Here is a 27385-nt window from a genome sequence, read left to right as displayed (position 1 = left end):
ATGAGGCGTATTTCTTTTTCGCACTAGCTATATAATAAGTTAATAACTAATCAAGCCTAGGAGGATTATTCAAAAAAAAAAAAAAAAAAAAGCAAGCCTAGCTAGGAGGCAAAATAAATAAATAAATAAAAATACTATTTGGAGTCTCAAAAATCAAAATCTATTCTCATCTTTTACTCTTTTACATAAATTTTTGATGTAGATATCCTTTTTAAATTTACAGAGGCGGAATGAAGATAACTTATCATTGTTTGTCACGTCAGAGGGTAGCAGTGATGAGTAGAGATTGAGAGTCTATATAATAGAGCTCATAAATAAATTAAATAACCTTAATCCAAACATTTTTAGTGATGAGTGAAATCTACAGGCACTTGTCGAGAACGTGCACTGGATAAATCATACTTTTGTGTAATAACTTACAAATTACACATGACAAATAAATTGTACTAAAAAAGCTATGTACAACAAGTTCAACCCAACAAATATTGATAATTAAATATATAATTTTTTAATACAAAAATTATATTATACCCAATCAATCAAACTTTTATTGCTAGGAGTATAAGAACATTTATTAATTTCACCCGTGAGTGATTAGATGTGATTTCCCCACACCAAACAAGATTTTTATTTATTTTTATTTGTGATCTGTTTTGTTGAGTACTGACAGGATTTGTATACCTTGATCATAGGTCAGATTTGTGCACAGTATGACATTAATTAAAAAACAAAATCTTAATTTAATTACTTATTCGTCAATCTCATCATGTACAAAATAGTGTTGTAAAAATTTCGGATAGGCATTGATTAACCGACGCCTAACGTATCACCATAATTAGTGTTCTAGGCGGCTGATCTCGACCGCCTAGGCGCTGACTAGGTTGCCTAGTCGGTCGATTAGCTATTGTTCCCTTATTTTTTAAATGTGTTATTTCACTCAAAAAGATATCATTTTGAGCAAAATAACTCTAAATTGTTCAAACTCTAGATGTTTAGTAAGTTAATATTTAATATTTTAGTATTAATTATTAAAGTATTAAATAGTTTATAATTATCAAATATTAAAAAAATTAAACACATTTTTTAAAAATAAAAAATACACGGGCGCCTAGGAGCCGATTAATCGCCACCTAGGCACCCTAGGTATTAGGTGCCTCCTGAGAGTCCGATGAGCGCCTAACGATTTTTTCAACCATAGTACAAAATATTAAAAAAAAAAAAACAAAATGGCATTATCTTAGTTGATTAGTTGGGTGATTCACTTGGTAATTGTAAAGTTTCACATTTTGACGCTCTGTGAAAGATGTCTATTGACATGACATTCTCAGTTTGATCGAGCTGATAGGGGATTTACCGCTTTAGCTTGTAATTCTTTGTCAATTAGTACCACAACTGTGAGTTTCTTGTAAATAAATAAAATTAAATTAAATTAAAAAATAAATAAAAAAACTAAAGACATTGATCTATCTTGAGTTCTTGACATATATGTATAGGCATAAGTCATTAGTCAATGACAATTGTACTATAGTAGAAAATTATTCTTTTGTTTCAATCTTTTCGACAATAAATCTAAATTTAAATGTCATTACCATCACTATATTTTTTTTTTTTTTTGAAAGTCATTACCATCACTATATATATTATGAAATTCATTCAAATTATAGTCAATGAGACAAAGACAAATAGACTTGAAAATGACACAAATTAAAGAAAAAAAAAAAACCTTTCAAAAAAAAAAAAAAACCCATGATGAAATACAAATATTCTTCTGAAAAGCATTTATTAAGCATGCTCAATCAAAGATTTAACATAAACCTAATTTTTTTTTTTTTTTTTTTTTTTGTGTCGTGTCAAATTAATGGTGAAAGATGCAAAAATGATAGCAATTTTAACAATATAAAAATTACATTATTTGTTGTATTTTAACTAAAATTTAAGTCCGCAGTTAGACGGTATATTTACTATATTTGAAATTATTTTAAATATAATCTTAATATTAATATTAAGAATCAATCAAGTGGCTTGTAGTCCACTGGTATTGGATTGCTCTTCTAAATGGGAGGTGTAAGGTTCGAACCTCAATTGAGACAATAGTGTGTATATGTAGGGTATCCTCTGTCCTTATAATAAAAAAATATTAATATTAAGAATCAATATTGGATACCTACTTTTGGGCATCGTGCATAAAATACTCGTTTTATAATACTGGATATTTAATTCAAAAATAAATTAATACTGGATATTTAATACCTTACACCTCCCAATTGGATTGCTCTTCTAAATGGGAGGTGTAAGGTTCGAACCTCAATTGAGACAATAGTGTGTATATGTAGGGTATCCTCTGTCCTTATAATAAAAAAATATTAATATTAAGAATCAATATTGGATACCTACTTTTGGGCATCGTGCATAAAATACTCGTTTTATAATACTGGATATTTAATTCAAAAATAAATTAACTGTTTAGAGAAATTAAAATTCAGTAAACATTTAATATATAAATATGATAATGAACGTTCATGGAGTCTCACCTAACCAACTAAGATGTTATTGCTAGCATATATGTTTTGTTTTCTTGAAGAATTATGTTTTTCTTATTTTTATTTTTTTATTTATATAAAGTTATATTTATTCTTCTATTTTTTTTTCAAAAATGATTTATATTCAATAATTCTTTTTTTTAAATATATATAAAAAAAGAATTATTGGAATAAACTGAACTACTTTTCAAATAGAAATGTAATGTTATGTGTTTTAATTAAAAGTTGTAAAGTCAACATAAATTATCAATATCTTGATATGAATTTTTTGCTTTTAATCCAACGATTCTTACAACTATTATGTATTTTGATTTAGAAATACAATTTATGTTTTACACGTTTAAAATTTCAATATTAAAAAGGGAAAAGGGTCAAATAGGTCATCGAATTTTAACTTAAAAGTCAATTAGATCCCTAAACTTTTTAAAGGTGCAATTACACCCACCAACAATTCATTTAAGTGCAATGAAGCCCAAAAACAAATTAATGACCTGCTATCCCAGGTCATTAGGGTTCAGGCTACATTTCGGCGAATATTTCCGGCAAAGAAAAAAGTGACAAGCGAAATTTTCGACAAAAGAAGTGACCGGCGAAATTTTCGGCAAATCTGGGTCAATTGCTGGTCACATTCTTTTTTTGTCGAAAAATTCGCCGGAAAGTGGCTTGAACCCTAATGACCTGCGATAGCAGATCATTAACTTGTTTTTGGGCTTCACTGCACCTAAATAAATTGTTGATGTGTGTAATTGCACCTTTAAAAAGTTTAGGGGCCTAACTGACTTTTAAGCTAAAGTTTGAAGACCTATTTGACTCTTTTCCCTATTAAAAATAGACAATTTATACGTCGTTTAGGTATACTTTGTCCATGGTATAACAACTCTACCTTGACCTTAACTGTACTAACCCAAATACTTGTGCACTAAAAACATCACTGTATTAACGACTCAAAAGAGGTTATGCATGCGTATAACTTTAAGGACCAAATTAAAAGGCTATTGATGAACAGAACAGAACAGACGACCAGTTTGGTGTTTCTTGGTTCGTCACGGCACCTATATATGCTTCCTCCAATTGTTGTCTTCTTCTCAGAAAGAGTTCTGCTACATGTACTCTCAAATTTTACTCACTTAAATTTATTCTCTGATGTGACAAGCTCTGATAGGTTATTTTCTTCACGTGAGTCCCTATAAAAATGTCTACATCAATATTTTAAGTGTGAGAATATAGAATGAGAGTACATGTAGTATTTCCACTGAGAAAATCCGATTCTTGATGTGTCTCTATCTGCCAAACAAAATGTTCTAATCCTAACTCCCAGTTTTTATATTTCGTACTCAACCTAAAAGATCTCTGTCTTTGATAGCTATATGCCTATATCGTAGTTTGATTACTTTAAAATTGAATTGAATTATTATTATTATTATTATTATTATTAAGTTGCTAATAACGCCTCCATTAATGCTCGAACTTACAACCTTCCAAATGGAAGTTCAACCCGGGTACCATTAGACCACATAGTCCTGGTTAATGGAGAAGTTAAATTGAGTGAAATTAATTCATTTTGTTCAAATCTTGACTGAAAATTTACAAATGAAAAATAACATATGAGTTAATTGATATTTTCATTTATAATATTTGGCGAGGGCTAAAAAAAAAAAAGACACAATATTTGGTCTCGGGCATGACACCATAATTATGTATAGGGCTGTCAAAGTGGGTCAAAATTCGCGGGCTGGCCCGCACCTGTCCCACAGTGGGGCGGGTTAGGGCCACCAAAAAATAGGCCCGTGAAAACGCGGGCCTAACGGGCTTAGCCCGCGGAGGGCCATAGCCCTTGCGGGTTGCGGGCCTACCCGCGGGCCAAGCCCTTTAAAAAAAATATCTGTATATATTATATTATATTATATATAAATTATAAAATATAATATAACAGTAAAGAAACTGCTTAAGACTAAAGAAAAGAGGTAAAACCTAAATTTCTAATCCTAATCCTAATTGACTACTGTTTACTGTCTCTCTCTATATATAATATAATATAATTGTTTAAGACTAAAGAAAAAAATCTCTAATCCACTAGGCAACTTTTATTTTTGTTTTTATTTTGTCTTAAACTTATAAAGTTTATTTATAATTAATGAAATGCATTTTGGCATGCAGGAATATGTTCCGCAGTACGATGAAATAGTGTCCAAGTTAATCTGGGAGGAGGTTGGGATTGAAGACTAAATTAGGGGCCTCAATATGTTGTCCTTTCAGTCACAGAAGAACAAATCCTAGAAGAAGAAGAAGAAAAGATGCTTATTAGACATTTTTTATTTTTTTTTTAAATTTTAACACCAACCCGCGGGGCCCGCAAGCCCGCATGGGGCGGGCTTGGGTTGTATATCTCCTAGCCCGCGGGCTTCGCGGGCTGGCCCGCAAAAATCCGCAAAAAGAAAAGCCCGCGATGGGGCGGGCCTAATGGGGCGGGCCGGCCCGTTTTGACAGCCCTAATTATGTATGTCCAAAATTGTATTTTTAAAAGATTTTTATGGTATCATTGGCAATGGTATTGTATATAAGTATATTAGACAAAATGTTAATATATAAAAAATATATTATCAATTATATAATTTAAAAAAAAATGTTTTTTTTTCTCTCTCTTAAATTTTCCATTCTAATGTGATTTTATGAATTAACTAACCTACAACTAGTTAAACAATAAATTTAGTTATCCAATCATATAATGTTATGTCATGATAAAAAGATTTGAGAAAGAAAATATATCAAATGATTGTGTAGTATTACTCAATTTTTAAATATATCCATTATCCACGAAACAATAGTGTACAAGTTTACACCATAACCAGAACAATATCCTAGGAAGGTTAAATGAATATTGCCGACAGCTTGGCGTCGTATAAAGGTTGTCGATGCCGTATCAAGATTGTCGTTGTCGTTGTCGTTGCCGTGTGGGATTTTCCTGCTGAAGAGACACTTAGCGATTTAGGGATTTAGATACAGAGTATTCTTTTTTTTTTTTTTTTTTTTTTTTTTAATACAGAGCATTAGAATTAAAAAAAATTGAATATTTTTTTTTAGTTCGGGGTACTAATTGAACTTTTTTGAGTAGTAAAGGGGCTATTTGACCTTTTATAAAAATATTACATTTTTTATCCTTAAATTATATAAAAGTGTAAATTTGTACTTAATTATCATTAATTTTAAATTTATCTTTTAATGGTAAAAAATAATTATTTTCATTCTTCACATATATATTAGGACCAAAAGTGTTTTTTTTTTTTTTTTTTTTTGTCTATCTTAAAGACAAAAATGACTCTAGTATTATAAGTAATTAAGTGGTAAATTTATAACTTAAGATAATTATAGAAGTAAACTTAGAATTAGCATGTAATTTAAATTTATGGAGCAAAAAATAATTTAATTTATCTAAAATATAAAGGAAACAGTAGTCATCTGAAAGGCGGCAATCGTTTAAGTTTAAAAGCTACTCTGTTGCGTCTTCCTCTCACTCACGTCTTTCCACTGTCTCACAATGGCGGCCGCCGTCATTTTCCGGCCAAACTTCACCGCCCTCTTCTTCTTCTTTCTCTTCTCCGTCGCCACCTCCGACGAGCTTCAGACTCTCCTGTCCATCAAGTCCGCCTTCCAGAGCTCCGCCACCGACGTGTTCGACACCTGGAACGCCGATACCCCGCTCTGCACCTTCGCCGGAATCACCTGCGCCTCTAATGGCGCCGTAGCGGAAATCGAGCTTTCTCGGCGGAGCCTCGCCGGCTCTGTTCCTTTTGATTTGATTTGCTCTTTGGAGTCGTTGGAGAAAATCTCGCTCGGGTTTAACAAACTTTCCGGAAAAGTCGCGGGGGAGTTGGATAAGTGCGTTGGGCTGAAATACTTGGACCTCGGGAATAATTTCTTCACCGGATCAATCCCGGAGATTCCATCTCTCAATCGGATTTCGCATTTGTACATGAATCGCAGTGGATTCTCCGGGAGAATCCCGTGGGATTCTATTGTCAATATGATTAACCTAGAAGTTCTTAGTCTCGGCGATAATTCGTTTGACGAATCTCCGGTGCCGGAGGGGATTGTGAAGCTTACACGCTTGAATTGGCTCTACTTATCCAATTGCAGTCTCGTAGGGGAAATCCCGGCGGGGATTGGGAATCTGACGGAGCTTACTAACTTAGAGCTATCAATGAATAATCTTTCTGGCGAAATTCCTCCTGGAATTTCTATGCTTAAAAAACTGTGGCAACTTGAGCTTTACTGGAACCATCTCACCGGAAAGTTCCCCGTGGGGTTCGGAAACCTCTCTAACCTCCAATTCTTGGATGCTTCACTCAATAATCTCACCGGTGATATATCCGAAATCAGGTACTTGAATAAGCTAGTTAGTTTACAGCTTTTTTACAATCAATTTTCCGGCCAAGTCCCGGCGGAGTTGGGAGAGTTCAAGAATCTGATTGGGTTGTCACTATACGGTAACCGACTCACCGGACCACTGCCTTTAAAGCTTGGGTCGTGGGCGGAGTTTGACTTGATCGACGTGTCGGAGAATTTCTTCACGGGGCCAATTCCGCCGGAGATGTGCAAACAGGGGAAGATGAGAAGGCTCTTGGTTCTTCAGAACAACTTCACCGGAGAAATCCCGGAAAGCTATGGTAATTGCACGACTCTCCAGCGTTTCCGGGTGAGCAAGAATTCACTTTCCGGCGTAATTCCTAGCGGGATTTGGGGTCTGCCTAATCTTGATATCATAGATATCAGAGAAAATGGGTTTGAAGGTTCTTTAAATTCCGGTATCGGAAATGCAAAGGCCTTGGCGCAGTTGTTTCTGGGTAATAACAAACTCTCCGGCGATTTGCCGCCGGAAATTTCTGGAGCTTCCGCCTTGGTTTCAATCGACCTGAGCAACAATCAATTCTCAGGTGAAATTCCGGCGACTATTGGAGATCTTAAAAAGCTCGATTACCTTCATTTATCAAACAACAAATTCTCCGGTTCAATTCCAGATTCATTAGGCTCTTGCGTCTCCCTCAGCGACATAATCATAGCTCAGAATTCTCTCACCGGAAAAATCCCGCCGTCCCTCGGGTCTCTCCCGACATTAACATCGTTAAACGTGTCGGGAAATAAACTCTCCGGTCAAATCCCAGAGACCTTATCGTCTTTAAAGCTCAACCTCATCGATTTCTCCAACAATCAACTAACCGGCCCCATACCGGAATCTCTTTCCGTCGAGGCGTATAACGGCAGTTTCACCGGAAACAGCGGTCTTTGCAGTGAAAACATCAAGTTTTTCCGGCGGTGTTCCGGGGAACTCTCCAAACCTCATAATCTTCACCCTCTTTTGTTCTCTTTATTAGCTATCCCAATGGCAATCCTCATTTCAATAGCCTATTTCTTGTACTTAAAGAAGAAGAGTTCTCAGAACGAATATCGCGAGCGGTCTTTAAAGGAAGATTCTTGGAAAATGAAATCTTTCCACTTACTGAGCTTCACGGAAGAAGAAATCCTCGACGGGATCAAGCAAGAGAATCTGATCGGAAAAGGCGGCTCCGGCAGCGTGTACAGAGTGGTCGTCAGAACCACCGGCAAAGAATTGGCGGTGAAACATATCTGGAACTCCGGCGCCGCCGACAGAAAGCTGGTGGGGTCCACGACATCCATGCTGGGGAAACAACGTGGGACGAAATCGAAGGAATTCGAGGCGGAAGTCCAAACTCTGAGCTCAATCCGACATGTTAACGTTGTGAAGCTGTATTGCAGCATAACCAGCGAGGATTCGAGCCTGTTGGTTTACGAGTATTTGCCGAACGGGAGTTTATGGGAGCGGTTGCACGGGTGCCGGAAGGCGGAGTTCGGGTGGCCGACGAGGTACGAGGTTGCGGTCGGCGGCGCCAGGGGATTGGAGTATTTGCACCACTGCTGTGACCGGCCGGTGATTCACCGGGACGTGAAGTCGAGTAATATTCTTTTGGACCAGCATTTCAAGCCCAGAATTGCAGATTTTGGTCTTGCTAAGATTATACGGCCAGATTTGGACAAAGATTCAAGTCATCTCATTGCCGGGACTCATGGATACATTGCCCCAGGTATGGACACTAGTCTAGGTTATCTCTAGATGACCCGGGAAAGAGTGGGGTAAAGCCTGTCTTCTGACTCTAGGTGACAAAAGATCATAAGAATAAAAATGTAAACTAGTCTAGGTTATCTCTATGTGACCCGGGAAAAAGTGGGGTAAAGCCCGTCTTTTGACTCTAAGTGACAAAAGATCATAAGAATAAGAATATAAACTAGTCTAGGTTATCTCTAGCTAATAACGGGCTCAAACCTATAAGCAACTCCCAATGGGAGTCGAACTTGTAATCTTGTGGTTATCTGACCAACTTGGTTGCAAATAACCTATATGAGCTGATAAACATGACTTTTGTTGCATGAACAATGCAGAATACGGATACACGCACAAAGTGAACGAGAAGAGCGACGTGTACAGCTTCGGAGTGGTACTGATGGAGCTCGTGTCGGGGAAAAGTCCAATAGAACAAGAGTATGGAGAAAACAATGACATTGTGGGATGGGTGGGCAACAAGCTGAAGAAGAAAGAGAGTGTGCTAAGCATAATTGATTCAAGTATCCAAGCACCTCACATAGAAGATGCAGTGAAGGTCCTAAAGATTGCCATTATGTGTACTTCTAGGCTTCCTAGCCTAAGGCCAAGCATGAGGAATGTGGTTAAAATGCTAGAAGATGCAGAGCCTTGCAAGTTGCTGGGGATTATAGTCAGCAAAGAATGTGAGTCCTGCACTCATGCATAGATAGATCACATATTAGCCATATTACTTTTTCTCTACATTTTGTTCCATAGGAGTATAGTCACAAGGAGATGTAAAAATGGTCATCCAAGAAAGTTGTGTACAAAAGTAAATATATATCAATCAAACTTGGTGATAGAATATTGGGTAACAATCTACTCTAAATGTTTCAACCTAATCAACTGACAAATTTGGGTCAAGAAGTGGCTCAAAATCTAGAAGCCCAAGTCTGTTAAATATGCGTGTCAAACATCATTAATCTCATTAAATATCAGTGTTGCAAAAATCACGCATAGGCGCTAGGCGGTGGGAGGCCGCCGCGAGGAATGGCCTCGGCGGCCTCCTCCGCGGCCGGCCGGTTCGACGATTTTTTTTTTTTTTTTTTGTTGAAAATGTGGGAAAAGTTTCGGAAGGTATAACTTTTGACTCGGTGGTTGTCCGGTTTGGACAATTTTTTTTTTCAAATCGCGTATTTTTTCGAGATCTATCCACCGCACCGCAAACTGCCGAAGGCGGTTTGGTCCACTAATTTCTCAAAAAAATGCTTCTTTTGCTCTTAATTTTAATTTTTTTTTTATGTATTTAGATGTTTTAAACAATCTTTTGAACAATTTTACAACCACTTTCGTATATAGTTTCTAAGAAATAACTATGGAAACCTTATGTTTTATTACTAAATTTTGAAAATTTTTAATTTTTAATTAAAAAATAAATAAAAAATAAATAAAAAATCGGCGCTTAGGCGCTAGCCGCCCACTTGGCGCCTAACGTTTTTTGCAACATTGTTAAATACACTGTTTGTGGAGCTGTCGCCGCAACAAAACAAGCAAGGCATCACCTAAGAACCTTTAACTTGATGATGACACCTCATATTCCAGAGAATCTCTAATATGAACAGCGATTTTTCACATTATACCTAAACCTAATTTCCTCTAATAGTATTGTGATTATGCTTATTTAGCTATTGATAATTGTTGATAATATTTGCTACTCGACTACAAATTATTTAACTCATTCAAAACTTTATGTTGACCATTTATGTACTTACTAAGTACATGAATTGACTAAATCTATTACTTAAAAATACTCAAGAAAATCTCTCGACCCAACTTATATTCTTTCTTGGTGCATCAACACAAAGTCCGTGAGGAAGGATTGCAAGCTCACAACTTGGCTTTTTATTATAAACATATTATCCATCAACTTCATTAGCATCTTATTATATACACTTTGGACAACGCAGCAATCTGAATTATTTAGGAAGATTAATTTGAATCATTTGATTAACTCACTAGTTTTGTTAGGTGGAACTCATATATATATATATATATATATATATATATATATATATATATATATATATAAAAGTGATAATGCATGGGAAATTTTCTGCGTACTTATCTTTTGATCTTGTGATACAAATCTGAAGCACAATAAAATATTTAAGGGTAGTTGAAAGGCGATATCCACTTTAAATAGTTTAGAGATGGATAAATGTTATTTGTACTGAATTATAAACTATTTGGCGCATCTTGTAACATAAGTTATTACTAATCATTAATTAACAATTTATGTGTATGTAGTCATCATATTATGTGTTTGTAATTATCTTGTGTTTTCAATTTGTTTATAGGTATAACTACATGTAGATGTGTTGACGACAGACACATAATTTTTTGATCAAGATTTACAATGCAATATAAACCTTAATCCATGATATAAGACAAATAGACCTGAATCCAAAGATAAACAAATTACATATTAAATGTTTACAATTTACCGTTTAAAAATACACAATTTATGATGACTCTGTATTGTATTTACAAATTTCAAAAATTTTAAAACACAATTTATATTCTAAAAATTTATAATTTCAATACTAAGAATATACAATTTAGGATCAGAGTACAAGGTGAACCCTGATCCATGATATAACAACTGATAATATATCAATTGGGCCTTTCGCCTTTGGGCTTAAAATAAAAAATTAAAAAGAAATATTATTGAAGAGGTACAAATTTTAACAGGTGGAGATTTTTTTTTTTTTTTTCTTTTAAAGGCTGATTGAAATGGGCCTACAAATTTGTGAGGTCATAAAGTCAATTGGCCCAAATTTGTTGATAGCTTATAATTCACTGATGCTCTGTTTGGCAGAGCTTATTTAGGAGCTTATAGATCTCTTTAAGTTACTAATAAGTTGTAAGCTCTATTTGGTAATATTCTTAAAATAAACTCCTAGTTTAAAATGAGAGTTTGTTTTGGAACGGTAATAAGCTCCTAGTTTCCTAAATTTTTTTCCATCTTTATCCTTATTATTTTTAAAAAATGACATAATTTACTCTTTTCAATTAAAATCATTTTCTCTTCTCCGTTATTAAAAATAATTCTAATTATATAACATGAGGGACCAAATGTGCTACATTATGAACAATTAAAGGGTTAAGTTTACTCAAATCAATTGACAGGGACTAAATTTCCAAAAGTAAAACAATTGAGGGGTCAAAAGCGTCGTTTTCCTATAAAATATTGTGATAATTTGCAATTTTAATGACTTCCATGGACCTAACAATTACATCTTTGTAAAAAAAAAAATGTATTTGCGATTTGCAATGAGGTTTAACTGGATTAGATCTTCTCCAATACTCTTTACATTATTACATCTTTGTAAAAAAAAAAAAAAAGTATTTTTGTTACATGTTACTTTTTATTATAAAAATTTGTGTATTTAAGATTATTTCACATGGAATCGACCCAATAAAAACATATCGACTCAAAAAAATTTATATATTCACTAAAAAGTATTATTCGCTTTGCACGGGACGATCTTAAATAAAATTGATTTTTTGCCTTTTCTTTTTCCAACCAGTTTATATGATAAACATGAACTTACTTTTTACATTTTAAAAAAAGATCTTTGAGGGTAAAAACATTTGAAAATATTCTTTTATTATTATACTACTATATATGTCTCCATATAAGGCATTTTCTTTGGATGGATTTAGTGGGTTAATTCCAAGATGCCAAAAAAACATTTAAAATATTTGAACGAGGAAGAATGCTTTCTCCATTATGGAATAAATCATAGAATAATCAGAGTAATTTATTCCAAAACATGATTACAAATTGACTTGCTAAAGCATAAAAAGTTATTTAAAAAATCTCTTTATTCACATAATACATTAAGAAAATCAAAGAGAATAACATGCTCCTGGCCGCGACCTAACCAACATATTATAAAGGGAAAATTATAATTTATACCCCTCACAAATATGTCAATTATCAATGTCACCCCTAAATTATCAGTGATGTAAATATTGTCCATCAATTTTCAAGACGTGACATATATTGCCCCTCCCCTAATATGAAGAAGGAGAAAAATTGTTGTCGTGGGAAGGAAAACAATCGAAGAAAGAAAAATTGAGTAAAAAAACGTGGTCTTCGAACAAGAAAGATGACGTGTAACCACATTTACATTACTAATAATTCAGGGGAGGGGCAATATATGTCACGTTTTGAAAATTGAGGGGCAACATTTACACCACTAATAATTCATGGGTAACATTGATAATTGGCATATTTGTGAGAGGCATAAATTACAATTTTCCCTATTATAAAAAAGGAAAAATTGTAATTTATGTCATTCACAAATATATCAATTATTAATATCATCCCTTAATTATTATTGGTGTAAATGTTGCTTCTCAATTTTCAAAATGTGACATATATTGTCCCTCCCCTAATAGGAAGAAGGAGAAACATTGTTGTCGGCGGGAGGAGAACAAACGAAGAAAGAAAAATGGAGAAAAAAAAAGACGTGGTCTTCGAACAGGAAAACGACGAGTAATCATATTTACACCACTAACAGGGCGTTTGGGTGGAGGGGGAGAATTATGTGGGGAAAAAATTGTAATTCCATGGGAGTTAAATTACTGGGAATAAAGTGGAATTTAAATTCCAGTGTTTGGTTGACAGGAATAGAATTACTGGGAATTTCAATTCCAATGTTTGGTATACATGGGAATTGAAAGGGAATAAGTAGTATAAAGTCAAAAATGTCCATTATTGTTGTTAGACATTAATTTTAGGTTAAAAAAGGTAGGGGTAATTTTGACTCATCACTATCTTTTTTTCCCAGGAATTAAAATACCAGGGGGGACATGGGATTTTAATTCCATGAAAATGGGGAAATTGCAATTCCATGGAATTGCAATTCCCTCCAACCAAACTACGGAATTTAATGGCCTTTGGAATTAGGTGGGAATTAAGTGGGAAGGGAATTTAAAATCCCTCCAACCAAACGCCCTGTAATAATTCATGGGAGGGACAATATATGTCATGTTTTTAAAATTGAGGAGCAACATTTACACTACTAATAATTCATGGGTGACATTGATAATTGACATATTTGTGAGGGGTATAAATTACAATTTTCCCAATAAAAAAATTTCTAAAAAATCTTTGCATCTTTTATATATCTTCTCATTGACAACTTTAATTCTCTTCCCAGGACCTGTTAACTTCATGGAAAGGAAAAATAAAAAAGAAAAAGAAATAGAGAGAATAAAATGGAAAAGTAGCAATTGAAGAGATTCTGAAGTGGCACATTTGAGAAGAGTGGGCATCTATGGCCTGCCACTGTCAACAATGGAGTTTCTTATCCAGTAGATATTCCAATTTATGGAGTCAACAGATTACTCATTCTTGAAATTAAATTTTCATTATTGTGTTTAATGTTTTTGATGGGTTTCTTTAATTTGTTGTTCTTTCCTCCAAAGATTAGATTTTGCAGCTTTTAAGGTTATGAATGATAGATGCAGCTAGCCATGGCATGAGGAAGTGACAGCATGATACAATCAAAACTTGTATATGCAACATCCCATACCTGAGTGAGTGATCTAATGATCTCCAATAATTCTTGATTCACTTGTGGTGATTTCTTGGGAAGATCAAGAAGGACTATGTATATATATATATGATCAATATAAATAGTCATGCTCTCGAAACAAAGTTCAATTGGCCTGGTTGACTAATACAAATAAGTTTGGAACGGACTTTATTTATTGTCTTCGGGATAGAGGCAGTTGAGACCCTCGAGATTGGGGTGTAATTCTTTAAGATAAATAATGGTCTCTAGAATATGATGTAATAATTTGACCATAAATGGCTTCTGCTCCTGGAACATAGTTCAACCGGTTGACTAATACACATAAGCTAATGATTTACCTCATTTGTTTTGTCTCCAATAGGAACAGTGGAGACCCTCAAGATTGTGGTGCAATTCTTTAAGATAAATAATGACCCATAAGATATCGGGTAAAAATTTAACTGTAAGAGCAATTATATATATATATGATCAAGATCGATAAATGGCCCTTCCCTCAGAATATAGTTCAACTGTTTGACTAATACAAATAAGTTTGCGATTTACCTCATTTATCTTGTCTCCAAGATAGAAACAGTGAAGACTCTCGAGATTGGAGTGCAATTCTTTACTACGAGTTTCCTCATTCAATAAAATTGTAATAATGTAAAAGCTGAAAAGTAATTCAAGATTTATCCATTTCCTTAAGCTTCATTCCCTGAATATTACAAAAGCAAACAAGACATATTTCCATTCCATGCTGGTTAGTTGTTAATAATCAATGGTCCTAAAAGGTCAACCTGCTGAAACTTGATGCTCTCTGAGTTGAGACTACACATCACTACTAAATGCCCATATTAAAGTACTAACTACTTGCAGTACAATAGTGCCACATGTTTGTTCTGATCTGATGTTCAATTATCATCCACCATTAAAGTAGATTTTAAAAGGAGCAGTGCATGTCACAAGATGAATGGAAGAAGGAAAGACAAAAGCCCTGTGAGGGTCCCTGCACCCAATAATTTCACCACTAACTAACATTACTTATAAAATTACTTGAGCTATATTTATATATATGGTGTGCTTAGACAGGGAGGCCTACACACAATACAAGCACCACCATGCTGCGAATGGAGGATTGATCAAGTGATCTTGTAGCACTTGAGGCCTCTTAAAAGTTCTAATCATTCTTATCAAGAGGCTTTGTTTAACAAGAATCGATAACAATGACCGAAAGTAAAAAAGACAAGATTTACGTGGGGCAGAACTGTTATTTTGTTAATTGTGATAGGTAATAACACTAAATGGCTAAACATGTACATGTACAAAATTATCCACGTACTGTACAATGGGGTGTTGCCCCGGACCCTAACGGGATGTTTGGTAGGATGGAATTGCAATTTCGATCCATTCCTACCAAACTCCATAGAATAAAAATTTCATTATTTGATTGGAGGTAATTGCAATTCCTTATCAATTCCTAAGGTCTCTAGCTCTCAGGAATTGCAAATCCACAGGCAGGGGAATTGGAATTTCACAATAAATTACAATTTTACCCTTATTATTATTTTTAATTTTTTTTTTATTATATAAGGACATTAGCCTTTATTCACCTCTTCCTTTTTAATCCTCCGTCATTCCATTCTTCCCTACCAAACAATAGAATTTGAATTCTCACCTTATTTTTTTTCCACCGAATTACAATTCTTTCCCCTTTAATTCCCTCCTTCCATCATGATAATTGATAAGGTTTCCAGTAAAAATATTACATTTCCATCATGATTCACCACGTCTCACATATTATAAGGACACGTGAGACAACGGTCTCAGAAGACCCATTCTTTTATTAATTGTGTTGGTTGATCATTCAGGGTTACACGCAACATATAACTATTTATATGCAACTCTAAACATGTACATGTACATGTACAAAATTACCCTTGTACTGTACCGTGGGCCACTGCCGAGCAACCCGACCCCCAAACGTAACCCAAATAGGTGTTAAATGAAACCGAGCATAAGATTAGAGTCCGACACGTATCATCCTCTAGTATATATGAGACATACAAATTATTTAGAATGTGATCAGTATATATATATATATAAAGGAGCTGTATTGATGTTATTCTCTACGGTGCAGTGGTGGGGGTATAAACATAAAGCTAGCTTCTTTATGCAAAGATACGCACTTCTCATCTCTCACTCTCAATACACCATTGCAAGAACCTTCTTTTTCTCCTTATATCATACACACGATTGCACCCAATAATGCCATCACTCTTTCCCATTTATATATTTCTTCTCTTCCTTTCTCTCCAACAACTTAACCACCATAACTTCTTTCCTCCATTTTCATCATCCAGAGACCAAAAAAAGACAAACAAAAAAATGGCTCTTCACAGAATTGCTATCCTCCTGTTACTGCTATTGTACTCGGTATCCGGGTCTTATCAGGCAAGATTGGATGACCAGTCTGAGTTTTTCACTGCCATGAAGAAGTCTTTCACTGGGAGCTTGATGGGGAGATGGGATGGAGAGGCTGTGTGTGAGTACAGAGGGGTTGTTTGTGACGATAAAGACTATGTTGTCAAGATTGATGTGTCGGGGTGGTCGATTTCAGGGGAATTTCCTGGAGATGTGTGTTCTTATCTCCCGAAACTGAGAGTTCTTCGAGTCGGGCACAATAAGTTCCATGGCGGGTTCCCTGGAAGCCTCACCAGCTGCTCTTTCTTGGAAGAGCTTAACATGACTGCTACAAATCTCACAGGATCATTGCCAGATTTGTCCCCTCTGCAAGCTTTGAGGGCTCTTGATCTTTCCTATAATCTCTTCACAGGTGAATTCCCCATGTCTTTTACCAATTTAACCAACCTGGAGGTGCTGGTTTTCAATGAGAACGGGGGGTTTAATCCATGGGAGCTCCCGGGGGCGATATCCGGGCTGAAAAAGCTGAAATCTTTGATCTTAACAACCTGCATGCTGAGAGGGAGGATCCCTGGAGAAATTGGGAACATGACCTCCCTTGTGGACCTGGAACTTAGTGGGAATTCCCTGGTGGGCAGGATTCCAGGGGAGCTGGGGAGGCTGAAGAACCTGGAACTTCTCGAGCTCTACTACAACCAGCTCGAGGGAGAAATCCCCGAGGAGCTCGGGAACTTGACTCAACTCAGGGACTTTGATGTGTCTGTGAATAGACTAACAGGCAAAATCCCGGACTCGGTTTGCCTTCTCCCCAATCTCGAAGTCTTGCAGGTCTACAACAACACCCTCTCGGGGGGATTCCCGGCTGCTCTTGCAAACTCGACCACCCTGAGAATCCTGTCTCTTTACACCAATTACCTCTCTGGAGAAGTGCCACAAAGCTTCGGGGAATCGTCTGCCCTGGAAGCCTTGGACCTGTCAGAGAATCAGTTCTCTGGGAAGTTGCCCCCAAAGCTGTGCTTGGGAGGTAAGTTGATTTACATTCTTTTGCTGCAGAACAAATTCTCAGGAGAACTCCCAGAGAGCTATGGGAGATGCCAGACTCTTGTCAGGTTCAGAGTTAGTAACAATCTCTTGGAGGGAAAGATCCCAGAAGGGATATTCGGTCTCCCACATGCCTCGATCATCGATGTTAGCTACAATCGCTTGAATGGCTCGATCCCGAGGACGATTGGGAGTGCTAAGAACCTATCAGAGCTTTTTATTCAAGGCAACAGCATTTCAGGGATTCTGCCATCTGAAATCACTGAGGCTATCAATCTTGTTAAGGTTGATCTTAGCAGCAATTTCTTGTCAGGCCCGATTCCATCCGAGATTGGGAACCTGAAGAGGCTAAATGTATTGCTTCTACAAGGTAACGAGTTCACGGCCTCCATTCCAGGCTCGTTGTCTTCGTTAAAATCCCTGAATTATCTTGATCTGTCTAGCAATCTTTTAACTGGGAGTATCCCAGAAAGCCTTGGTGAGCTCCTGCCAAATTCGATGAATTTCTCGAATAATATGTTGTCTGGTGTTATACCAATCTCCTTCATAATGGGGGGTGTGCTCGAGAGCTTTTCGGGGAACCCTGGACTTTGTGTTCCTGGATACTTAAACTCATCAGATTCGAGCTTCCCACTTTGTTCTGAATCCTGTGATGGGAATAAGAAGGTGAACCTGATTTGGGTTGTGGGGATTTCAGTGGGGATTGTGGTAGTTGGAATAGTCTTATTCCTGAAAAGATGGTGCAGTCAACAAAGGGAGATCACAGTCCATGAGGATAGCTTGTCATCCTCAGTTTTCTCCTATGATCTCAAGAGCTTCCACAGGCTAAGCTTCGAACAACGAGAGATTTTCGAAGGCCTGGTGGAGAAGAACATAGTGGGGTATGGAGGATCCGGGACGGTTTACAAAGTCGAGCTGGGGAACGGGGAAGCCATAGCTGTGAAGAAGCTGTGGAGTCGAAAAGGGAAAGATCCCGTGTCGGATAACGATGAGATAGTGATAGATAAGGAGCTGAAAACTGAGGTTGAGACTCTGGGCAGCATAAGACACAAGAACATTGTGAAGCTGTATTGCTACTTCTCCAGTTTGGACTGCAATTTGCTGGTTTATGAGTACATGCCGAATGGGAACCTCTGGGATGCTCTTCACAAAGGGAAGATGGTTTTGGATTGGCCTACTCGGTATCAGGTTTGTCTCGGGATCGCTCAGGGACTAGCATACCTCCACCACGATCTTCTGCGACCGATTATTCATCGAGATATCAAGTCCACCAACATCCTTCTCGACGTCGATTACCATCCCAAGGTTGCGGATTTTGGCATAGCCAAAGTTTTGCAGGCAAGAGGAGGAGGGAAAGATTCCACCACCACAGTCATTGCAGGAACATATGGTTACTTGGCTCCAGGTAATCTAAACCTGTCAGTCTAACTGTCAGCTTAGACTTTTAGCTCAGTTCAGTTCTCGTTTATGATTATTTTGTTAGTCCAATTTGACAATAATCCTAACTAATGTTTGTTTTCGATCTAAACCTGCAGTCTAACTATCAGCTTAGACTTTTAGTTCAGCTCTCGTTTATGGTTATTTTGTTAGTCCAATTTGACAATAATCCTAACTAGTGTTTGTTTCTAAACCTGCAGTCTAACTATTAGCTTAGACTTTTAGTTCAGTTCTCGTTTATGGTTATTTTGTTAGTCCAATTTGACAATAATCCTAACTAGTGTTTGTTTCTAAACCTGCAGTCTAACTATTAGCTTAGACTTTTAGTTCAGTTCTCGTTTATGGTTATTTTGTTAGTCCAATTCGACAATAATCCTAACTAATGTTTGTGTTTTTAACATTAGAATATGCGTATTCTTCAAAGGCGACGACCAAGTGCGATGTGTACAGCTTCGGTGTAGTGTTGCTGGAGGTGATAACGGGGAAGAAGCCGGTGGAGGCCGAGTTCGGGGAGAACAAGAACATTGTGTATTGGGTTTCGACCAAGGTGGAGACGAAGGAAGAGGCGTACGAGGCCCTGGACAAACGCGTGTCGGGATGGTTCAAGGAAGACATGATGAAGGTGCTCCGGATCGCCATCCGTTGCACCTGCAGAACGCCCGCGCTTCGCCCAACAATGAACGAGGTCGTGCAGCAGCTCATCGAGGCCGATCCCTGCAGATTCGACTGCTGCAAGCTCTCCGGGGCCTCGAATAAGACCAAAGAAAAGGATAATGTGATGATGATGAAGCCAAATTGATCTAATAATGAAGACTATAGCATAATAGCCTCTTTTGTTTCTTTAATTTCCAGAAAAGTAACTTAGTGGTCATATATAGTACTAATAGTGTATATAAGCTTTGCTTTATTTTCATTTGCTGGCCTATTGCAAATACATGATATATATATATATGATATTAAAATTTATGAATATAAACTGCTTTAATTTATCACAAAGCATATAATACTAAATATCATTGACTGACCCACCCACAAGCATAAACAATTCTCCAGCTAGTAGCTTTAAGAACCTGTTTTCTTGCTCTTTTTCTTTATGCAAGAGGGACAATTAAAATAATAATAATAATAATAATAATAATAATAAAGGAAGAGATATATGCTAGTGAAGGTGGAATGGAAGATGCTGTTTTGTTGTATATGGAGGGGATGGGTGGATTCCTGATTCTAAATGGGAGAATTGAATTATTTGATGATGGAGGGACCTTTTTCTTCACCTCATCTTCACCATAGAAAGAGAGAATTGAAGAAAATGGAGAAAGATTGATTGAAGATTTGAAGAGCATCTTTGAATGTCCCCAGTTTAGCAATGGAACACAGTCATGAATGCATATCCCAGGCCAGACTACCCACCAATATAATGATGGGTAAAAGTTCTCCCGTGCAAACGTGCGAATTACCTATTATGTGCATTCACGGATAAGTGATTATACGTACACCCTGGAAATATGCATTTTTGTAACGATTATAAATTTTGTAATGTTAGATTGTGTAGTTTGTTGTTCCCATGGGAGTAACGGTTCACATTTGATCTTACCTCTATACATATATATAATTCTTGGACTATCATTTTTTACTATTAGTCTATCATTTTGAATTGTTTTCATCACTTTTAGTCTTTACGAGTTTTTTTGACAAAACATCATTTGAAACCGGTATATAGTTTACCCTGAAAATTCATGCAAAATAACTAACAGGGCGTTTGGTTGGGAGGAAGAAATTAGAAGAAAAATGAATTGTAATTCAGTGGGAAAAGAATGAGATGAGAATAAAATAGGAATTCAAATTACATTGTTTGGCGGAGAGAAATAGAATTTTTGGGAATGAGAAAGAAAGAAGTGATATAAAGACTAACATGTCCTTGTGTAATAATAATAACAATGATAATAATTCAGTACCCGCATGGGCAGCTCAACTGGTCATAGTAGTGAAACTTTAGAAAAATTATCAGGGATCGAGTTTCACCAGCGGCAGTGTGGGAGCAACCTCTCAAGATGAGGGGAGTTCCTTGTGCGTGGTGAGCACCGGCCCAGCCTCTGTGGTTCATGTTTGCAATTTCACAAAATGAGAGAATTGCAATTCCTTATAACCAAACAATATAATTTATGTTGCCAAAGAAAAACATTGAATTGCAACTACAGTCGACCAAACACTCTATAAAAGTGACAAGAATTTTAAAGTTGAGGGACTAATTGTCGATAAATAATGATGAAAGAGTATGGGTACTAAAAATGGAGAGATCAAAATGGAAAAAAAAAATCCTTTGTTTCACCATAAATGGTGTACAGGCCATATATGACCTCCACTAGCAAGTCTGTTATTCTTTCTTTTACCTAAAGGGCACTGAAACAGACGTAGGATTCTTCTTCCAATCTTGAAAAAGTATTGTTCTTTGTTTACCTACATTTCATTACCCTAATCACAGAGGGAGTGTGTGTATATAAGAAAAAAAAGATTCTGTTTGAAACGTAACACACTAAATTAAAGGTTGAGAATATTAAAAATCTTTGATTCCTAATTTAACCAATTAAATGGCCTAGAGTTGTGTAGTAAGAACATCCACAATAGTGGATTTTAGGTGGTTTTTGCAGGTTTTAATGCACATGTAGGAGAAAATGAAGAGAGAGAAGATTTGAAGTTTTGACAGGGAGATCTGGTTTTTACCTCTACAGTGATTTCTACCAAAATGAAAAAGGTTGTTGCACTCTAGGCGTGAAGCGCACTAAAAGCGCCCAGCTGCGTACACTTCATGCTCCTGTTGAGCGCGTACTTCTCTCTCCCATGTTCTCTCCTATTCATCTTTGCAAAAATTAATGGGCAGCTCAACTGGTCCTAGATGTGAAAGTTCGAAAGAATGACCAGAGATCGAGTCTCACCAGTGACAGTGTGGGAACAACCTCTTAAAGTGATGGGGGTCTAGCTTCTGTGGTTCATGTTCAGCCTGCTCTGTCAGGTTGGGGTACAACATTTTGGACGAAAATTAATTAAATTCCCAACTAATGAGGATGTTGTAATATAAATAAAGGATGTTATTTTTAGGTGTCACTTTGTTTTCTTCTTTTTCTAACTCAAAAAAAGATTTTGATACGAAGGAAAGAACAAGTTACAGAAACTGAGCATCACCACACCAATATAATACGTACAATTCGTTATTAGGAGTGACCCAATACTCTAGCTAGTAACATGTCCAAAATACAAAATTTTCAACCCTGAATGGGGTGGAGCTGCATAATAATTCTTGTATTAGAGATCATGAGTCTGATTCTTACCAATACTCTTTTAGTTAAGCTCATCGCATAAATTCGTCCAAGTGCAATTTATTTTTCTTGTGTGATTTCGCACAAGGTTTCTTAGTATGGTTTATCTCCCCTGAATGATTTTCAGGCTATTATATATACAGAAACGTCCCATAAGAGCATCTCCATCAGTGTTTTTGGAATGATTTTTGGGGAAGCTTTTGAAGCATTGAATCCTATGTGGAAGTGAGAGGAGGAGGAGAGAGAGTATGAGAGATCCTTGCTGGAGGTGTGGTTTTTGGATTGAACATGTGGAGCCCCGCGTGGAGAAAATGCCAGTGCTTTGAGAGCGTGTTCAGCTCAACATGCGTGCGTAAAATGTTATGTTTTTAACTATTTTCCCCCTCAGACTGTTAGGGTTTTTTTTTTTTTTTTTTTTTTTATGTGGGGGCGGGGGGGGGGGGGGGATTTCTCTCTCCTCTTTCCTTGTAATATGACAAAAATGCCTCAAAAACTATGCTTATTAGAGATGCTCTAAGATTTGTTATATGATTTGTGGTTTACCTCTCTTGTATGACCCTAATTAACTAATGCACAAGAATTCAGGGCGTTTGGTTCACTGTAATTTAGATGTAGTTGAATTGTAATTCAGTGGATGCCTCAATTATATTGTTTGGTTGGAAGGAATTGCAATTCCACATAATTGCAATTCCCTCCTTTTGTTGAATTGCAATTCATGGGGTACCCCATGAATTGCAATTCAATGAATTTGAGAAAGGAAAAACATATGAAATGACATTACTATCCTTGGTTGTTAGTACTATTATTATTACACAGGGGTATTTTAGTCTTTATACCACTTATTTCCTTCTTAATTTCAATAATTCCATTTCTCCCTACCAAACAACGTAATTTGAATTCCTACTTTATTCCCACCGAATTACAATTCATTTCCTCCTTAATTCCTTCCTTCCAACCAAACGCACTTAGGCTTTTATATATATACACCTGGGGAGAAGAATACTCAGATCATTTATAATCTAAAGCATATATATATGCATATATGTGTGAAGCTTAGTGTAGGGGAGTCCTGTCATCAAGTGGAGGGCCCTGTGGTGGTGCAAAGAATATGTCTTTTTGGCACTAAAAGTGATGCAATTTCAATGGAGACACCCTTTCTTTTTTACATGGTGGAGAGTGCATAACATAAAGCTTTGCCATAATTCTTGACTGGAATAGTTCTTCATCATCCAAGTATATATGACAGGCTATCTAGCCATGGAGCCTAGCTATGCAATAATTTTCTCTAGACACAAAAAATATTGTGGCCAGTCTCCAATAACTGAATTCCTCTCAATTCCCATTCAGGAAAAAAAAAAAAAAAAAAAAAAACCATTTCCAGTGGTTGAAAAGGTTGTAATTATACCCTTCACTCCTAAGCCAACAACACAAATAAAGTTGAATTGAAGTTGATGAGAAATTGATAAGATGTGAATGAGAAATTGATTCTTAAAGTGCGTCTATTTGAGTTGGGAAGACTTATAAGTACTATTTGTCCCGCATTGTTAAATAGGTGTTGATTTGTACTTGTATATATACAATTTCACTTTTTGAAAAGTTTGAATTGTATAGTATAAATGTTCTCTCTCTTGTATACATGGGTTGCAAAATGCAGCTCATGTTTAACCTTTTAGTTGGTATTGTGAACTAGAATTTTATTTTTAATATTCTAGTGGAAATCTTTAAAATTATGGTGCAATCCTTTTTCAAATGAAGGTGAAGTTTTATTAATCTTTTCTTGATATTTTCCAAGTACTAGTGCCATGTTCATCTCTTGAAGTGACAAATTATAAAATCATTGTATAATGCTAAGAGCAAAGTGGAAACAATAATAGCAGTAGAGGCAATAACAAGGAGTAAATAGTAGTAAGATCGATGATATATATATATATATATATATATATATATATATATATATATATTAGCCACAGTTTTGAAAAGATAAATACTCAAAATGGTCCCTTGACTATAGCTAAATTCACAAATTAGTCCTCGACTTTCAATTTCAACAAATTAAGTCCTTAACTTTGTAATTTTGACACGATTTGGTCCTACATCTATTTGACCATTTGTTGATCGTGATCGACGATCTCCAGAAGAACCTTCAGCTCTCGCCGGAGCACGTGGAGGCTTCCAGGATGACGTTGCACTGGTTCGGAAACACGTCGTCTTCTTCGCTTTGGTACGAACTCAACTCATTGAATCCAAAGGGAGGACGAAGAAAGGCGATCGGATTTGGTAGATTGCTTTCGGCAATGGAGTCAAATGTAACAGTGCGGTCTGGAAATGCAACTAGAACCTTAAAAAAACGACGATGGACCATGAAATTACATATATATGCTCAAAAATCACAGTCAACAAACGGTCAAATAGACAGAGGACCAAATTGTGTTAAAATTACAAAATTAAGGACTTAATTGGTTGAAATTAAAAGTCGATGACCAATTTGTGAATTTAGCTATAGTCAAGGTACCATTTTGGGTATTAATCTTTTTAAAATTAGTGTGTAAAAAAAATGCAATTTCGTCAAAAGTGGCATTTGAGCATTTCCACGAGCTGGTTGTGTGCATTGTGATATCATACAAGTATTGATCATAGAACCACAACACCTAGCTTATCCCCACTTCAATCCATAGTGGATCAAAATTTGTCATAAGCACTGTAAATCATGGTCCAAATTATATATATAGTTAACACATTATTATGTACATTATATTCATTTATAATTAAATGTACGTATTCTTTAAAAGTACATAATATAATAATTATAATGAATATAGTAAACTCTAGTCCACAATATAATTTGCACGGTTAAATGCACATGCATATCTACTATCTATCTACTATACTAATAAGAGCCCAAAAGAGTTAGGTCTATAATGGATAGAAAAAATGGCGGTCAAATTTTTTAATAAAATGAATGACTCAAATTGATCAGATTTTAATTTTTCCTTGAGATTTTCTAATTTATCCTTAATGAATATGATTATCCGTTAACTTTTCCGTTAAATATTATCTTTTCCATTAATTTCTGTTAGTTCACCGTTAACTTACTCATTGATTTCAACAAGAAAGGTCTAAGGTTCGAATCTTAACCAAACAAAGTTGACATAATTAGTACTCTATTTTACTCTTATTAAATTCAATAATAATTTAGTAGCTACAACAAAAAATAATACATATACATTTCTTTAATTTAGAATTATGTGTCTACAATGCCCTTATTCAAAAAAAAAAAATATTCATTATCAATAAATTAAATAAGATAAATAATTTCATTAATTATATTGTCTTTATTTTTCTCCAATATAAAAATTCTTTACATTCAAAGGTCAAATTCATTAATTGATTATATTCGCTACATTGTCCCTACAATATCTTTATTAAAAAAAAATTATTCATTATCAATAAATTAATTAAGAGAAATAATTTCATTAGTTATATTGTCTATATTTTTCTCCAATGTAAAAATTCTTTACATTCAAATTCATCAATTGATTATATTCACTACATTGTCCATTATCTTTTTTGTACACTATTTTTAATTAAATATCAAAGTTATAATACAAAATAATGTTATATATTTATTTACCAAGTATTCTATTAATACCATGAATTTTTTTTTAAAAATTTAAATTAATAAAACCAATCATATTAACTACTTGAGGGATTGTTGACAAAGAGAGTATTCAAATCACACAAGAAATTGAAGTGAGAAACTACCTCGCAATGTCCTTGTTTGACAATCAGCAGTTAGTGGTTAGCGTTAGCGGATTTGACCAGCGAATTATATCAACGGTCGGTAAAAAGATATTTTAAAAAGTTAGTTGTTTAAATTAACATTTAAATGACCTAAGGGTATAATAATAATAATAATAATAATAATAATAATAATAATAATAATAATAATAATAATAATAATAATATATTCATAATTTTTGAACTTCATATTAACAATTATTGAATTTTTATATTCATAATTACATAACTATATGTTTATAATTATGTTCACAACTTTAAGTTCATAATTATAGAAATATATGTTCATAATTTTTGAATATACATTCATAATTATGAACAGTTTTGGAATCGTGTCTATCTTGTTCCACAGCATAATTTGACTTACTAATAGTTATTTGAACTTCACACAGCAGCATTCTGTTGTAGTCTAGTTGGTTAGGATATTCGGCTCTCACCCGAAAGACCCGGGTTCGATTCCCGGCAACGGAAAATGTTTTGTCCATTCCTGTTTCTTATTGATTATGGAAAGCTTGACGCGGTAATGGGCCTTGGGCTCGATTCCAGAAATATTTTAGGTAACGTTCACGAATGGGCTTTTTTATTGGACCTATAGCCACTCAATATCAAAGTGTTAGCATTATTTATCTTTTTTAATTTAAATAATTGTTTGTTACTTGACCGAGAATATTTTCGATTTAAGGAACAAATCTCACTTAAGAGGCTCAATTGCATTATTCGCTTAATTTAGAGAGAAAATTTAACTATTTTTTTTTTGAAAAAAATGTAAATTAACCCCCTAAGTCATTCTGACGTGCGTGGGATATTGCGTATACGTCTTTTGAGCTGCTAAACTCCTTATTAAGTTTTTTTTTTTCTCTTTTGGAAAATATGTCAAATTGATCACCTAAGTCATAATGTAATTGAGTTCCCCAAGTGAAAAACACTCCATTTAAATCTCCTAAACTTGTTAAAATGTTTAATTAAATCTAAAATTACATATCAAAAATCTTGTGGTTGAACGACATAGCTGTGGACCCTGTGGTCCCTTAAATTAGAGGTTTTAGGTTCAAATTCCTGTGTGGGGCATTGACTGTTTATGCTCATGTTGGTGTTTTCTAATGTTGACATGTGCCTCCTTATTTTAATTTTTTTCTAATGTTGACATGTGTG

The 27385-nt window shown here is 35.3% G+C and overlaps 2 protein-coding genes and 1 non-coding gene across 3 annotated transcripts; all 3 read left to right on the top strand.

The window, feature by feature from the left end:
• Nucleotides 1–6052: 6052 nt before the first annotated feature.
• On the top strand, nt 6053–22761 carry LOC109152772 (receptor-like protein kinase HAIKU2). Its single transcript, XM_019300418.1, has 3 exons — nt 6053–8638; nt 8994–9342; nt 22683–22761. Exons 1-3 carry the CDS (start codon nt 6076–6078, stop codon nt 22759–22761), a joined length of 2991 nt encoding a protein of 996 aa, XP_019155963.1. The 5' UTR covers nt 6053–6075.
• Nucleotides 16435–20034, top strand: LOC109153170 (receptor-like protein kinase HSL1). Its single transcript, XM_019300985.1, has 2 exons — nt 16435–19089; nt 19526–20034. The coding sequence occupies exons 1-2, from the start codon at nt 16488–16490 to the stop codon at nt 19918–19920; spliced, it is 2997 nt and encodes a 998-aa protein (XP_019156530.1). The 5' UTR covers nt 16435–16487; the 3' UTR covers nt 19921–20034.
• Nucleotides 22762–26631: 3870 nt separating the features above from the next.
• On the top strand, nt 26632–26704 carry TRNAE-CUC. The gene has a single exon. It is a non-coding gene; the product is annotated as a tRNA-Glu (tRNA).
• Nucleotides 26705–27385: the final 681 nt, after the last annotated feature.

The sequence above is a fragment of the Ipomoea nil genome, unplaced genomic scaffold (assembly GCF_001879475.1).
Source record: "Ipomoea nil cultivar Tokyo-kokei standard unplaced genomic scaffold, Asagao_1.1 scaffold2480, whole genome shotgun sequence".
Lineage (NCBI taxonomy): Eukaryota > Viridiplantae > Streptophyta > Magnoliopsida > Solanales > Convolvulaceae > Ipomoea > Ipomoea nil.
The sequence above is the reverse complement of the archived record's forward strand: the minus strand, read 5'-3'. Positions and strand labels throughout refer to the sequence as shown.